The sequence below is a fragment of the Metarhizium robertsii genome (genome assembly GCF_000187425.2).
Source record: "Metarhizium robertsii ARSEF 23 chromosome Unknown MAA_Scf_13, whole genome shotgun sequence".
Taxonomy (NCBI): domain Eukaryota; kingdom Fungi; phylum Ascomycota; class Sordariomycetes; order Hypocreales; family Clavicipitaceae; genus Metarhizium; species Metarhizium robertsii.
In genome coordinates this window covers 138,463-153,851 of record NW_011942153.1, presented here as the reverse complement: position 1 = coordinate 153,851, position 15,389 = coordinate 138,463, and the positions used below count along the sequence as shown (strand labels likewise).

The window sequence follows — 15,389 nt, the reverse complement described above, 5'->3', positions numbered from 1 at the left end:
TGCAACGAAAGAGGAAGAGAAGGGTGACCGCCTTATATACATAAAAGAAACACCTGGGCCTAGAGCTCTTGCCCGGGCACATGTTTAAGCTGTGTAACTAACGAGTCCTGTATCGGCGAAGCCCCTTTATTGGGCTTCACGATCTGTTGGGCCTTTTCCGTGTAACAACTGTCGAGTATACTTCCAAACCGGGAAATTTAAATTTCTTGGCGGCCATCACAAAGCTTCAGCAATTTTCATCCGCCTTCCCATTCTTCCTACTATTCTGAAACATCAATTCTAACAATCTAGAACTTTCTTAGTTGACTGGCACTGGTACCTTGTCCGTCGCGAGCTTACTCACAAAATACAACCGGTGTTTTGTATGTCACTCGGCTGCAATACAAGACACAAAAAGGGGATTCTTTAGCCAAAGGCTATACACTTATACGCGGCATTGGCGCCACGCCAACTGCCCATGGCGTCCCATCTCCATGTATAACAGCCGGACACTGACCAGGCTCGTATTTCATCTTTTGTTTTTTAGAAATCACTCCCCTGAGCTCCCGGTAGACGACGACGACAAAAACTCGACCTGGTAATGGGTTTGAAAGAGCGCTTTGTGACCGTGACCAGGTCGTGGTCCGCTACCGACGAAGATGCCGCAGAAGCCTCTCCGCCCCGAAACGAGCTGCGCCTCCGAAAACAACACCGATGGGATCCGTTCCTTGACAACGAGAGGCTCGAAACGAGCACCGACGACGCCGAGGGTGCTCCCGCCGTCGACGAAGCGGTCCAAGATGACTCGCCGTATCCCGAAGTTCGCGCCTCGGTACGTTGCAACCCCGAGCAATATTTCCGCGAGCCTCATCTGCAACACTTACCCAGCCCGTGTTCGCGTCGTAGGTTCCTCCCACCGACGATCCCGACATGCCCGTCAACACCATCCGCGCCTGGTTCCTGGGCGTCGTCCTCTGCACCGTCATCGCGGCGTGCAACGTCCTCCTCTCTCTCCGCCGCCAGTCGACGTCCATTTCGCCCACAGTCATCCAACTACTTGCGTACCCGTAAGTCCAAGGCCCGCCCCGAGTTCCGTCGACGAGAGAGCAAGAACCTGACGGCGAGTGCGTGTCCAAAGAATGGGCGTCGGCCTGGCCAAGGTCCTGCCCACCACCGTGTACCGCGTCTCCAGCCACGAGTTCACCCTGAATCCCGGCCCGTTCAACGTCAAGGAGCACACCGTCATCACCATGATGACGGCGGCCGGCTCGTCCATCAGCTACGCCATCGAGATTCTCCTCGCGCAGGAAGTCTTTTACGACCAGCACTTCAAATGGGGGTTCCAGCTGCTCCTGATGGTGTCCACGCAGGCCATGGGCTTTGGCGTCGCCGGCATCGCGCGGCGGTTCCTCGTCTGGCCGTCCGCCATGGTCTGGCCCGCGAACCTGGTGACGTGCACCGTCATGCATGCCCTGCATACGCATGTGCCCGCCGACCCGGCAGCCACCAGCGGCTGGAAGATGGGCCGTTATAGCTTCTTCCTGGTCGTCGCCCTGGCCTGCTTTGCCTGGACGTGGGTTCCCCAGGTCTTTGCCCAGTTCCTGCAGTACTTTGCGTTTGCGTGCTGGATCGCGCCCAGGAACGTCGTCGTCAATCAGATCTTTGGTGCCTTTACCGGCCTGGGAATCGTCCCCGTCACGTTCGACTGGCTCACCGTCTCGTCGTGGCTGGGCAGCCCCCTCGAGTCCCCTGCCTTTGCCATCCTCAACGTTGCGTTTGGTCTCTTTATTTGCCTGGTCGGGGCCGCGGGCCTCGTCTGGGCTGGCCCGGATTACTACCGCTATCTTCCCATTTCGTGAGTGTCTCGTCGGAGGACAACTCCTGGGCCGCAGACGCCGTGAAGCTAACCAGGTCGTGTCGTCAGTGCCAACAGCAACTTTGACCGCTATGCCGGCGTGTACAACACCAGCCGCATCCTAAACGCCAACTTTACCATCAACGAGGCGGCCTATCATGAGTATTCGCCGATTCTCCTCGGGGCCAACTTTTCTCTCTCGTACGGCATGGGCTTCGCCGGCCTCATCTCCACCATTGTCCACGTCGTGGTTTTCTACGGCGGCGACATCTGGAGCCGTGTCAAGGATCCCCAATACGACGAACCCGACGTTCATCTCAGGCTCATGAGGAGATACAAGGAAGCACCGCAGTGGTGGTTCGCCGCCATCTTTTCCATATCTTTTGCTTTCGGCATGATTGCCTCGCAGGCCTGGCAAACGCATCTGCCGTGGTGGGCCTACATTGTTTGCATCATCATCGGCGCCGCCCTCTTCATCCCCATCGGCATGGTGCAGGCCATTACCAACCAGCAGACCGGCCTCAACGTCGTCACAGAAATGATCTTTGGGTACATGTGAGTTTCCAGCAAACCCCTTCTTCCCCTTTTGCCCGAGAGCACACCCGCTCACCTCGCGGCAGGCTGCCCGGTCGCCCCGTGGCCATGATGCTCTTCAAGTCGTGGGGCTACATGCTGTCATCCAACGGCCTCGACTACATCTCCAACATGAAAATCGGCCACTACATGAAGGTGCCCCCCCGGAGCATGTTCGCCGCCCAGGCCTTTGCCGTCGTCTGGCTTGCCGTCGTCCAGACGTGCACGTACAACTTCCTGCTCGGCAACATCGAGGGCATCTGCACCGAGGACCAAGCCCAGGGCCTGACGTGCCCCAACGCGCGCACCTTTTACAACTCGAGCGTCATTTGGGGCGTCATTGGTCCTAAGCGCGTCTTTGGCCTCGGCGGTATCTACTCCTGGATCAACTTGTTCTGGCTCATCGGCGCCGCCCTGCCCGTCATCCAGTACCTTGTTGCTCGTAGATATCCCCGCAGCTTTGTGCGGTTTATTGTCTGGCCGGCCGTCTTCAGCGCCAGCAGCATCGTCCCTCCCGCCACCCTCTATTTCCTTACTCCCTGGGTCATTGTCGGTCTCTTTTTCAACTGGTATATTCGACGCCGATACTTTGGCTGGTGGACGCAGTATACCTATGTTCTCTCCGGTGCCCTCGACATTGGCTCGCGCATCTGTGTTGTCATAATTGCCCTTGCGCTTGGCTTGGGCAACGTCCCCGACTTGGAGTGGTGGGGTAACACGGTTCCTTTTGACACGTTGGACTTTGAAGGAACGGCCGTGACCAAGGCGTTTGTCAAAAACGTCACGAAGCCTCTAGGTCCATCTGTTTGGTAGATGTCGCGGGGAAGTCATTGAGTAAGGCTTCGCAGCCATGCCGCATGGAAGGCCAGTTGTAATATAATAGCGTGTATAGAAACTATAGAGATTTTCAGCATGTGTGTTGACAAAAGCGATTGGGCCTGCCCTGTAAAATAATGAATTCAGTCCAAATTTTGCCTTGTCTGCTGACGCCAGTTTAAAATTCGTCAACATCAAAGACGTCCAAATCATGTGCTCTGGGAAAACTTGGAAAGAAAAGACCAACATTTCGTCATATGCAAAGTCCAGTTTTATTTATTGTCAATCACAATCGTCAAGCCCAAACGCCAATGCAACACAACTTAATATATATCCTGCCCGCTGTGTCATCATGATCAGAAACCTACCATCGTCTCGTGCCACTTTTTCCATCTCCAAGGACTATACATCACCTTCTTCCACGGCCACTGCCGCCGGGCATCCCAGGCATCCCAGGCATCCCACCTCCCATCCCCATCTGTCTCATCATCGCCTGCATATCCATACCGCCAGGCATGCCGCCCCCTCCACCTAGCATCTTCATCAGTGATCCCATGTCAGGCATACCGCCTGCGCCGCCCGCGCCGCCCATGCTCTGGAGTCGCTTCTGCATTGCAGCCATCTGCTGGACTTTGTTGCCGCCGCCCATGGCTTGCTGCGCGCGCTGCATGTTCCTCATGTTGCCGCCCATCTTCTTGGCCATGCCGGCCATCATGCGCTGCTGCGTAAGAAGATCTTCCACCTCGCGTACCGACGTTCCTGAGCCGCGAGCTATTCTGGTCATTCGTGTGGGCTGCTCAATGAGAATCTTGCCATCCGAGTCGAGTTCCTTGTCTGTCATGGAGTCGCAAATATAAATCATGCGCTTGAGCTTGGCGCTGCCCTCTTCGTCGTCCATCCCCTGCATCATATTGCTCATGCCAGGGATCATGCCAGCCATTTTGGACAAGGGTCCCATCTTCATAATATTGGACAGCTGGTCACGGAGATCGCGGACCGTGAAGATGCCTTCCTGTATGTGCTTGATGGTGTCCTTTTGGTTGAGGTTTAGCGACTGGACGTGCTCTACTAGACCGGCCATGTCGCCCATGCCCAGCAGCTTCTGCACGAACTGCTGCGGGGCGAAGCGCTCCAGATCCAGCATGTGTTCACCGGTGCCGATGAACACGATAGGGGTGTGTGTTGCTGCCACGGCTGAAATGGCACCACCACCGTGGGCATGGCCGTCCGTCTTGGTGATGATGATGGCTCCGAAATCGGCCGCCTCCTTGAATGCCTTGGCCTGCGACTCTGCCTGCTGACCGATCGAAGCGTCGAGCACCATGATGGTTTCGTCCGGACGAATCGCCGTCTGGATGTCAATCATCTCCTGGAACAGAGCCGACTCCTGACGATGTCTACCCGAGGTATCAACAATGATCACATCAAACTTCTCCTTCTTGAACTGGTCCACTCCCGCGCGAGCCACGGCCGCAGGATCCGTTTCCGTGAGGGAGCCATAGTACGGAATCTTGGCCTTTGTGGCATTCTGCTTCAGCTGGTCAAACGCGCCAGCTCGGAAAGTATCCGCGCACACCAGGCACGCCCGGAACCCTCTCGTTTGATAGTGTCGCGCAAGCTTGGTACACGTCGTTGTTTTACCGGCACCCTGAAGACCAACAAACATAATGACATTTGGCTTGCCCTTTTTCGGCTTGAACGGCTCGGCATGCGGGTCGACTAATTGGACGAGTTCGTCGAAGACGGCTTTTTGGATCAGGCGTTTCTTGTTGACGGCGGGCGGGAGGTCTTTGAAGTTGACTGTGCTTTTGATAGATTTTCGGAGCTGCATGACGAGCTTCACGTTGACGTCGGCTTCGAGCAGGGCAGCGCAAATCTCTTTCAGCATGTTGTCGAAGGCCTAGGCTCGGTCGACAGTCAGATCAAGACGATTCACTATTGCGCCCCCATCGGCTTGTGGGCGGCTCACCTTCTCATCGAGATTCTGGTCCCTCGTTAGGTTTGTGACCGCCGCATTGATGCGGCGGCCGAGATCTTGAAGAACCATGGCGGCAAGAGTGTCGAGATCACTTGTCCTGGCTCAAAGTTGTGGTTGTGGCAATGTTGAACCAAGTGGCAGCTGGCATTGCTGCTTAGGTCTCTGGTGTGGAGGCGGGGCATTTTGGTGGGCTGTCGGCAAAAGCATCAATTTTTTCCCGGCGGACAGGGGGGCTACCCTGGAGCCCGCACTTGCTGGACATGATTGCAAGTATATAGACAAATCAGACTGGGATACCAAGTAAATTTCATCTAGGTAAATATGTTTTAGAAAATGAGGATCTTGCAGTCCTGCTCATTTTGCAAAATTCCGAAGCTGATTCTGTGTGGATTCTTTGTCGCGGCTTTCACACCAAAGGTCATTTGAATTGGTAGGTTGTATTTGGCAAGACGTACTACGCATAAAGGTCGATGTCATTCATCCCGCCAGGCCATCGATGTCATGACCTTTCCGGACAACTATCATTACGGAATTTGCGCTACCCTGTTTTCAATGTTGTTGCCACTTACGTGACTACGGAGATAAAACTGCTACTTGGGCCGTTGCCTCACTTCCAATTGTCAGCTGCAAGTTCCCAGTTTCAAATCACTGCTTTCAAAACTCCAACCCAACCGAGACAGGATCTAGCAAAGGCACTCGCCCGGTTTTTATGCAGATACACACAGCCGCATCCTCACAACACCTTCCCATCAACATTATACAACTTCAGAGGCTTCCCGGACCCAACCAGCTTCGCCTTATTCACCTTGCCATTCGCATCCCACGCAAAATCCACGGAATACCCTCCTCTTAACCTCAGTCCCTTCACGTTACCATCGCCCCAAGCCGCAGGAATCGCTGGCCCCAAAACCACTGTCCTATCTCCCGTCTCTCCATGCTTCTGCGGCATATCAACAACCAACATACTCAACATGGCACCGGCCAATCCGAAATTCGCATCAATCTGGAACGGCGCACTCAAGGCGTTATACATGCTGAGCCCATTACTCGCAAAATTCATATCAATTGCGTAACGCAGCTCATAGTACGCTTCGGCTGCGTCATTCAGCCTCGCCCAGCACGCCGCCCGCCATACCTTTTCCCAGCCCGAATTGGCGTCGGCTGCATTTCCGGGACCGCGGGACTTGAGAGTCTCCGCAACAGCCTTTTGTATGGTGCTATTGGTGTAGCCTCCTTGAAAAGAGGAGATAGAGTATCCGGGATACCAGCCTACGAGATGAGATAAGTGGCGATGGGTGTTCTTGGTGTCGAAACCATACGAGTCGGGAACTTTCCATTCCTTGATGCCGCCCCAGGTGGTGAAGTGCAGACCCTTGTCCAGCGACGCGAGTTTGGAGGCTACGTCGCGCTTGAAGACTGTGTCTGTCTCCGATACGAATTCTCCAGAGGCAAGAACCGCTTCAAAGACTTGGTGGATAGCCTGTTGAAAATGTGCGCAGCCAAAGGTTGTCGGGCCATGCTCGGGGCTATTGCACGGGTTGACGACCAAGGTGCCGTCTTTGAAGAAGGCATCATGTTGAAGTTGAGAGAGCCAGAATTGGGCTACGCCTTTAAGAAGCGGATATCCTTGTGTTTTAAGCCATGATGCGTCACGGCTGTACTCAAAGTTGTCCCAGACATGTTGCATCATCCATGCCGCCGATGCCGGGTCTAATTCGTTGTTAGTAACGAGCGCAGGGCCGACGTGACTTGTTTGAATTGCCTACAGTTTCCCCAAGTCGCATCATCCTTCATGGCGGTATGCCCAAAAATATTCATCTCGCTGTGCGTTACCCATCCCGACGCATTATACAGCAGCTTTGCCGTCTCTATTCCCCGCGGCACCCACGTGTCTTGCATATAATTCCACAATGCTGGTTGCGTCTTTGTCAGCCCCGTTTGGTCCGCGGCCCAGTAGTTCATTTGAAGGTTAATATTGGCATGGTAGTCCGCACTCCAAGCGGGGGAAAGCTGCTCAGCCCAACGACCTTGCAAGTTGGCGGGGAGTGAGTTGTCTCGCGAAGATGCGATGAGCAGGTAGCGAGCGTAGTCGAACAGCAGCCCTTCGACAAAAGGGTCTCCCTTTCCGTCTACCGAGTACTGAGAAATGATTGATGCCGTGTCCTTCTTAACGGATCCGTTTGGATCCGGAAGACTGAGAGCAAATGTGCCAAAAAGTATAGTCGGATACATGTTGCGATAGCATGTCCTCGTAGTTTGTCTTGGCTGCCTTTAACACCGCAGCTTCTACACCGGGACCGGGGTCTTCTCCTTTAAAGCTGTAGTTATTTTGCGCGTTGCCTTTCTTCTGATCATAATTTGTGTTGGCGCTGAAGACGATTGTCAACGAGTTGCTTCCTCCAGAGGGTGTAATAGTCAGGGTCCCATCATCGGAGCAAGACGTAGTTGCCCCGTCACCTCCTTTGGCTCTTGCTTCGTATCTCATTCCGGCAGGGAGCCCAGCCCTTGTCGTACCGCTGAGGCGCGCGAATTCATTACTACATGACGACTTTGCCAGAATTGTGTCCACAAGCAGGTCTTCAAATTTGACTGTTGTTTTAGGCACAGTACTAGTTGACGCTATATTGAAAAAACAGGCCTTTGCTGGATACGAGCAAAAAAAGTTGGTGGTATATTTCACCGAGTCAACCATGTAGGTCGTTGTGTAGAGGCCACGGTCGAGGTCCAAAGTGCGATTATAGTCGGTATACGACGTGCCATGTCCGATCGCAATACTTATGTTTCCCAAGGCGCGATACGAGCCGTAATGGTCTCCGCTCCCGTAAAGGGCAGTTACGTCTGGTATAAGTTAGTATCACTGAAGATGCTAGTCTCTGTGGTGACCCTCACTGCCGGATCCTCTCTTGAATATAAAGTCGCGTATTCCTGGAAGAGCACCTGCCTTGGGTGAAGGGGGATTGCCTCCTGTGTATGTCTATTTCACGTCAGCCCGTTAATCTCGATATTGGTGCAGAAACAGGCCACCAACTGAGCTTTCAAAAGGGCCCCCGCTCCATAACGAGTCCACATTCAATGCAAGCTTCTCTGAACCAGGTGGTCCGAAAGGCATTGCTGCAAAGAAAGACAAGTTAGCTTATCGACACAAGTACTGGCAGATTATGGTGTCATACCTCCTAGTTTTCCATTGCCTACCGGATAGGTCGTCTTGAGAATAGTCTCATCACTAGACCGAGGCGCGTATGTCGCTGGTTGTGTTGACCACAAAGATCGAGCAGATCCAAGAGCTGTAGCCTGCAAGAAGGCCACAGCAATGGTCTTCAAGTTGATCCAATGCAGCATGGCAGGAGGTTGACTTGTAAAAGAGGGACCTTTCCCGTTCTGCTTGTCTGCATCTATGGAGAGGTAGGCGAAATGGATCCATTATATACCACGCTAGTTTCCAGTAACATAAGATCTAGCAAAGATGAGCCTCTGTTCCATGCCATGAAGCCCATAACAGTCAGCCAGCACTCCTCGGTACTGTGCCGATGTGGGAAGCGGGGAAAGCACTAATGTAGTCAATGTGACTAAGGAATTGATGCCCACCAATCTGCAAAAGTAGTTAGAACCCGACAGATAATGGAGCAACATGGAGGTTTACTCCATCTAAATGGGAGGAGTATGAGGCCCCGTGCAACAGCTACCATCTTACGAATCTGTCAGTGCGGCAGCCAAAACCACTGGCTAGATATGGATTCGGCGGTAGTGCTCAAAAAGGAATGAGATCATTCATTCCAATCAGTTGCTAGGTTTCTCCATATTACGAGTAGATCACTTGGTCTGGTCCAACTCGAAGTTTGCTTGTGTAGTTGGCCATTCGGGACCGACATATCCGCATTGGACTTTGCCGCTAGACATTCAATAGCCGCCGTGGCGAGGCTAAAATAATATGCCATCGCATTATGTCAAAACCACAGGTAGCCCATCCACTACAGAGCCAACCCTTTGGCACCCTTTGTCCATCTGTAGAGAGATAAAGCTCTACGCCTTGCCCGATGTTCCTCCCAGTCGGTAGTACCTGTTCCTCGCACGCTATATAGCGTGGAGCGCACCACTTTTCGAAAGTTTTTCTGCTCAAAAAAATTAGTTCGTGATGGTGAAATAGAACAGGCAACCAAGGAAAGTACCTGAAACTCAGTGTTTAATGTAACAACACACACTTCGTGGGCTCGGATGATGTTCTCGCATGCTTGCTCCACGGACTCGTTGGGACCAAGTTGCGGCATCCGATCTGCAAAGAGGAGCAGAATGAAACTACCCTGAAGAAGGTAAATCCCAAATAGATACGACATAAAGGTGAGCTCAGGATCAATGGTGAGAATCGTCGAAACAGACTGGGATGCCGAAATGGCATGCGATGCGCATTCGGTGAAGTGTTCTGAGGTGATCCAGTCATCACCATCGTCTAACATGGAAATCGCATCCCATTTGCCATGTAAAAGGACGTGAAGGACATGTAAAATGTGGGTGCTATAAGCCATAACAAGTCGAACTTTGGATTGGTCCGCTTGATATGAGGATGATGATGACATCTTAAAACCGGGGGCTGGCATGCCGCTCAACAGGTCTCGTCCGCCTTGTCCAGGTATTTGGAATGCTGTAGATGCTGGCAGAATAGCGGCATCACGGCCTAATGCACCAAGACTGAACTCGTAGTCGGTCAAGAGATGTTGCACAACAGATATGGAGTATGCATCGTCTTGTTGGCCAAGTCGAGGGTGTCGACGTCGATGATGAATTTCGATAATGTCTCCAAGGATTGCCATGAGAGGAAGAAAATATTCAAGGTATCCAGTTCCGGTTGCAAGAACCGGAGGACCCATGACTCTCGTAGGGAGTTCCCGGGGCGGGATGGCGTCCAAATTTTCCCAGATACGTTCCGGAAGCGGAGCTGTCGATTGTTAGTGATTTAGAACGCCATCTTTTTTTGAAACCAACCAAAGTGGAAGGGCTGGGCAGGTTTATACGAACCATATACCTCACAATATGAGTCTGGCATAGAAAGGACTGTGTTGAAGGACAGGCTCAAATGTCTGTCGAGACTGTAGAGAAGCCAAAACACCCGCCGTCGTTCCTCCCGCCGCTCAAATTCAGCAAAAGTCGCATCAGAGCGATCCCTATGGCAGGAACATAGAGGGTTTGCACACGGCGAAACTGAAGCCGGACACCTCTCGTCCTCTCGGTTTAATTGTAGGGAGAGAGTCAGTCTCAAAGCTTTCGACCACCATTTGTAACAATCAGACTTGAAATCGCCGCCTGATACAGCGATAGACAACAGGATAAAGGTAAGAACATCGTCCACTCCCCCAGCCGGTTCGTTTGCTGCCGTGGTCGTTGGAACAGACGCGGAGTTGGTCCATCCGGGAATTGGGACCTCTTTCTCGGCCCTCAAACCACCTAGGTAAACGTCAGCATTTCCCCCAAAGGGTACTTACAATGAGGGTCGGCTCCGTACCGTGTATTCGACGCCAGCGGTCAGGGTCTCTCTCGGAAACCAACGATATGGCTAGGTCGTACAAGTCATTCACTACCTTGGCCCGAGTACCAGGCACATGGAGAAGCATAACATCCGCCGTTTGTGCAACGCACCATAAAATTGTGGCCAGAAGTGCTGGAGTGGTATATCTTGGGTTAGTTGGATGAAGAATAGACTTTTTGCGGAATATGCGAGTGAGAATGTATGGCGAGGCACCGCGGAACAGCGAGCTTCCGGGATCAGTAAGGAAAATATCAAGCAGCTCGCAGGCTACTGAAGCTGGAAGTATGTTTCGTATATACGGTAAGACTGGATCGAGAAATCTGTAACAACAATCCTCCGTTGGAGCTTTTTGAAGGAGGTCGGGCGACAAGCTATTGGGTACCGTAGCAGTGCTGAAAGACTCTCGAGTACTGTCGCCGTTACTAGCGGCAGATCTAAATGAATCACGATGGTCTTGAGTTCTTCGGTATTCGTGCGGTCTACCGAGATTTGCTGGGGATGGATACCCGACACTATCATCTGATATGAGTGCCTCCGAGTCTGCAACGTGATTGTCTAAGAATGCCGCCGACAATGAACCTGCCCGGGGTCGGAACGCTCGAGAATCGGACGTAGCATTTTTGTGTGAACCTGGTTGAATAAGTGAAGTAACGGACATAGACGTAGATACACGTCGTCTTCTTTCAGGGGACTCATTGCCGTGTGAGATTACGCTCTCTGCATGGCTGACTAGCCGACCATCGACGATAGGCGGGATATTGCTCGCGGGAGAGCCACCACGTTGATCCGCTTGAGAGGATAAAGATAGAGACTGCCTGTCCGCAACCGCTGATTCACCGGCAGGCGATGCTAATGGCGGTGAGGATTGAGACGCCCGTCCATCGTCGCGAGTGCCTGTTGGAGGTACTGGGCGTTGTGACTCGGATTGGAACTTGACCGAGGTAGAGGCTGGCAGACGGCCTCTCTTCTTGATCTCCCTATTATACCGACAAAGGTACCCATAGTCTTCGACGAGATAGACATAAACGTCAGTCACTGAATCTTCCATAGTGGTAGCGATTGGCGGTGACCAGGCGGTGACTGCAGTTACAAGGCCGTAGAGACTGGGTATGAAAGCAAATATTGTTTGCCAGGACCTTCTGACGTTTTGTAACAAACGGGCGACAAGCCGAATAGTCACAACATTGAAGAAAGACAATCTCACCTTGACATCTACGGCACGGACTAGACAATGGGCATTGGTTAGTACAGACGTCGAAATTCAACACCAAAGAATTCCAGTTGGACTTGCCATTCCCCATCACAGCGAGTCCGTGATGTGCTGCACTTGTCGCAGGCTCTCCTCGTGCGCTTTCTTGGCCTGGCGTGCTCCTGTTGGGGGCTGGAGACAACCTCTGGAGATTGGCCTGTCTCATCCCCAGATCCCAGCATGGAGTCTTGCTTCCGAAGGTCGACTTGGGCCATGGCGGAGGGCAGCCGGCGGCTCGTGTTGGACACAAATATGGAGAAAGGGGTTAGAAATAGCCGTGGTGGATGAATGCAGGTCCTGGCCGAGCAAATGGCGCCAAGGCTTGGTGTTGTACACAGCTTGGCACGAAATGAATGATGCCGATTGAGGCTGTGGGAAATGGGTTCCGAAGCCAAGTTATGCGAGCCGACGGTTCAAGGGGTCTGGTCTTGACTCGTGAATGCGAACCGGGCAGGCAGCATGTGAGGGGCGACGTCGGCTTCCATGTCTAGTCTGGGTCTTTCGTTTACCAGTGGCTACCGTGGGCTGTCAGCTGGCTGGCAGTGGCGGATGCACGGGCAACGGCAGCTAAGCAGCTGCTGAAAACGGGAAGGCGCGACCAGGAACTGGCAGAAGCACTTGCTGGGCGCTTCTCTCACATGCGGGCACCTCGCTCAGTGACGAAGCTATTGACACAATTCGAAAGATTGACCCTTCAAAATCTGAGGCTACAATCCCCCTGCCTGAGATCATGGCGTTTTGGCAGAAGCGCGGCCTGGCGTTCATTGACGAGAATAAATACGACCCTTTCTTATCCCGCTCGCGCGATTCGTTCCGACATGTGCTCCATACATTTGTATGGACCTTCTGACCGCACTCGACCAGAAGACGCAAGTTGGCATGCAGCCTCGCCCCAGGTGCCCTCTTTGAGTCTTGTTCATCACGTCCAACCATCTCCAGTAATTGAGCCTGGCATCGGCGCCACATCACAAGTGTTCATGACCCTGTTTTCTGGCATTTAATAACTGTAATCTGGGGCAACCAGATCTCGGCGCCACCTCCCGCCAACACCAACTTTTCCCCGCGTAGCACGTCCAGCCACAGGTGCTTAGTGAGCGTTGGAGCAGGACAATCTCTTCGATTGAAATGCGGAGTCACGCCAGACTTTTGAGTTGACTGAGTGTCCTTACCATCCCTATTTATCCGACGGCCATTTCGAGCTGTGTCCAGGGACGGGAAAAGCGCCTCGTGGCTTGAGACAAGGTCGACGACAACCAGCTATGAACGGTTTGAACGGCCGATGCCAACTTTGGGATCCAACGGGAGCTATCGAAACAGAAATCGCGTGCGTGGAGGCTGCGGTGGCGTCTGGGGAAGCGCTTCTGTTGTGAATTGCCACTTTAGCCTGGAAGAGCCATCAAATGGATACTGTCTGAACATAAATACTTAGGGCAAAGGAACCACTCATTGCATTGAGAAATCCTCAGTCGTTTCCAGAACAGAATCAAGGGACTTCCTCCCTAAACGAAAGTGCTTGTTTTCTTATTCTGCCCTCCAACGGCAGACTTCGACACTAGTCCTTGCAATCATGACGACCAAGCCGTCACACTTGAGAAGGCAGCCTTTGCGAGTTCACGATGATGACAGAACTAATGCTGCCGAGATGACCTTGCGTCAATCTCTGTTCCCGATTTGCCTTGTTACGGTTCTCTTCTTTCTTTGGGGATTTTCTTACGGGTTGCTTGATACTTTGAACAAGCATTTCCAAAACACTCTGCACATTGACAAGTCGAGATCTGCCGGCCTTCAGGCAGCCTACTTTGGGTGCGTATATACTGAAACGGACCTTTGATACGTTGCTAAGCAGATTTTAGTGCATACCCCCTGGCTTCTCTTGGTCATGCGGCCTGGATTTTACGTCATTTTGGCTACCGTGCCGTCTTTATCTGGGGCCTCTGTCTCTACGGTAAGCTAAAACACTCATACCGATGTGCTCCTCGAGGATCAAATGTTGAACCAGATACCACAGGTGTTGGAGCATTGCTCACCATCCCTGCTATCAAATCGCACAGTTTTGGGGGATTCTGCGCTTGTATTTTCGTCATCGGCAACGGCCTAGGATCACTCGAGACAGCTGCGAATCCGTATATTACCGGTAAGCCCCCTGGTTTACCTGTGAATAAGGTTGAAGCTTTACGAAGGAGTTGCTAATACTGTTCCTAGTGTGCGGACCTCCAAAATATGCTGAAATCAGAATCAATGTCTCCCAGGCTTTCAATGGTATAGGATCCGTAGTCGCACCCGTGATGGGATCGTACGTGTTTTTCACATTCAACGATCAAGATGCGCTGCGCAATGTGCAGTGGGTTTATTTGGCGATTGCGGCGTTCGTCTTTACCTTGGCTGCAATCTTCCTGTTTGCCCGCATACCCGAAATCACCGATGCGGACATGGAATTCCAGGCCGCAGAAGCCCACGCAGTCGACAACGATTTGCCCTTCAAAAAGCAATACAGGCTGTTCCATGCTGCCTTTTCTCAGTTCTGTTATACGGGTGCTCAAGTTGCTATTGCCACGTAAGCAAACAGCAGTCTGCAACGCGCGCAGGGCAAGTTGCTAACTGCTGTGACTAGCTATTTCATTAACTATGTTACGGATACGAGACAGGGTACTAGCAATGCAAAGGCTTCACAGTTCCTGGCTGGTGCCCAAGGCGCATTTGCTGTCGGCCGTTTTGCCGGTGTTGGTCTGATGAACTGCTTCAAACCCAGAGCAGTATTTGGCATCTACCTGACTCTTTGTATGGTCTTCATTGCGCCAACCATTACACAAAGGGGCAACACTGGACTCGCATTGCTATATGTTACACTCTTCTTCGAGTCCATCTGTTTCCCAACTATCGTGGCTCTGGGTATGAGAGGTCTTGGTCGTCATACAAAGCGCGGGTCCGGGTATATTATTGCAGGTGTTCTGGGCGGTGCTGTTGCTCCACCGCTTACTGGTCATGTTGCAGATATGCACTCGACCGCGACGTCCATGGTTGTGCCCTTGTGCTTCTTTTTCGGCGCATGGTCCTATGCGCTGGCAGTTAACTTTGTACCATGGTACAAAGACACCATTGATGCGTATGCCGTCACTGAAGTTGGCGTGGGGCCGACCATTGCTATTGCTCAAGATGTAGAGATGCAGAAGGGTGTGGGTGAGGACAGAGGCGGTGACGACTGATGAGGAGGCACTCGTCTGAGGATGTGGAGCTGATGCCGCAATGAAACATGATTCCCTTCATGCTGTAGCCCAAGAGCTTACCTTTCTCATCATAACAATACGAAATAGTCCAATATTAGGCTTTGAAACCATCGTGGGATTGTGCCCAGTGACCATGGCCGATGACTGTGTGGTTGGAGTTTACTTGTTACAGGGGCAAAGGCTCCAATGGTCACAAT

The 15,389-nt window shown here is 52.4% G+C and overlaps 5 protein-coding genes across 5 annotated transcripts; 2 read left to right on the top strand and 3 right to left on the bottom strand.

The window, feature by feature from the left end:
• Window positions 1-580: 580 nt before the first annotated feature.
• Window positions 581-3,220, top strand: MAA_01302 (small oligopeptide transporter, OPT family; the record flags this gene model as incomplete). The annotated part of the gene is made up of 5 exons (XM_007819300.1): window positions 581-811; window positions 886-1,046; window positions 1,118-1,834; window positions 1,904-2,389; window positions 2,455-3,220. The coding sequence occupies 5 exons, from the start codon at window positions 581-583 to the stop codon at window positions 3,218-3,220; spliced, it is 2,361 nt and encodes a 786-aa protein (XP_007817491.1).
• A 412-nt stretch (window positions 3,221-3,632) lies between these two features.
• MAA_01301 (signal recognition particle 54 kDa protein) lies at window positions 3,633-5,270 on the bottom strand (the record flags this gene model as incomplete). Its single annotated transcript, XM_007819299.1, has 2 exons — window positions 3,633-5,123; window positions 5,193-5,270. The coding sequence occupies 2 exons, from the start codon at window positions 5,268-5,270 to the stop codon at window positions 3,633-3,635; spliced, it is 1,569 nt and encodes a 522-aa protein (XP_007817490.1).
• A 664-nt stretch (window positions 5,271-5,934) lies between these two features.
• Window positions 5,935-8,540, bottom strand: MAA_11671 (transporter; the record flags this gene model as incomplete). The annotated part of the gene is made up of 6 exons (XM_011412586.1): window positions 5,935-6,911; window positions 6,968-7,367; window positions 7,432-8,039; window positions 8,091-8,175; window positions 8,230-8,312; window positions 8,372-8,540. The coding sequence occupies 6 exons, from the start codon at window positions 8,538-8,540 to the stop codon at window positions 5,935-5,937; spliced, it is 2,322 nt and encodes a 773-aa protein (XP_011410888.1).
• A 629-nt stretch (window positions 8,541-9,169) lies between these two features.
• MAA_11670 (Chromo domain protein) lies at window positions 9,170-12,183 on the bottom strand (the record flags this gene model as incomplete). Its single annotated transcript, XM_011412585.1, has 5 exons — window positions 9,170-9,310; window positions 9,368-10,131; window positions 10,212-10,637; window positions 10,696-11,822; window positions 11,969-12,183. 5 exons carry the CDS (start codon window positions 12,181-12,183, stop codon window positions 9,170-9,172), a joined length of 2,673 nt encoding a protein of 890 aa, XP_011410887.1.
• Window positions 12,184-13,535: 1,352 nt separating this feature from the next.
• On the top strand, window positions 13,536-15,171 carry MAA_01300 (MFS general substrate transporter; the record flags this gene model as incomplete). The annotated part of the gene is made up of 4 exons (XM_007819298.1): window positions 13,536-13,771; window positions 13,822-14,102; window positions 14,171-14,522; window positions 14,580-15,171. 4 exons carry the CDS (start codon window positions 13,536-13,538, stop codon window positions 15,169-15,171), a joined length of 1,461 nt encoding a protein of 486 aa, XP_007817489.1.
• Between the last annotated feature and the right edge of the window lie 218 nt (window positions 15,172-15,389).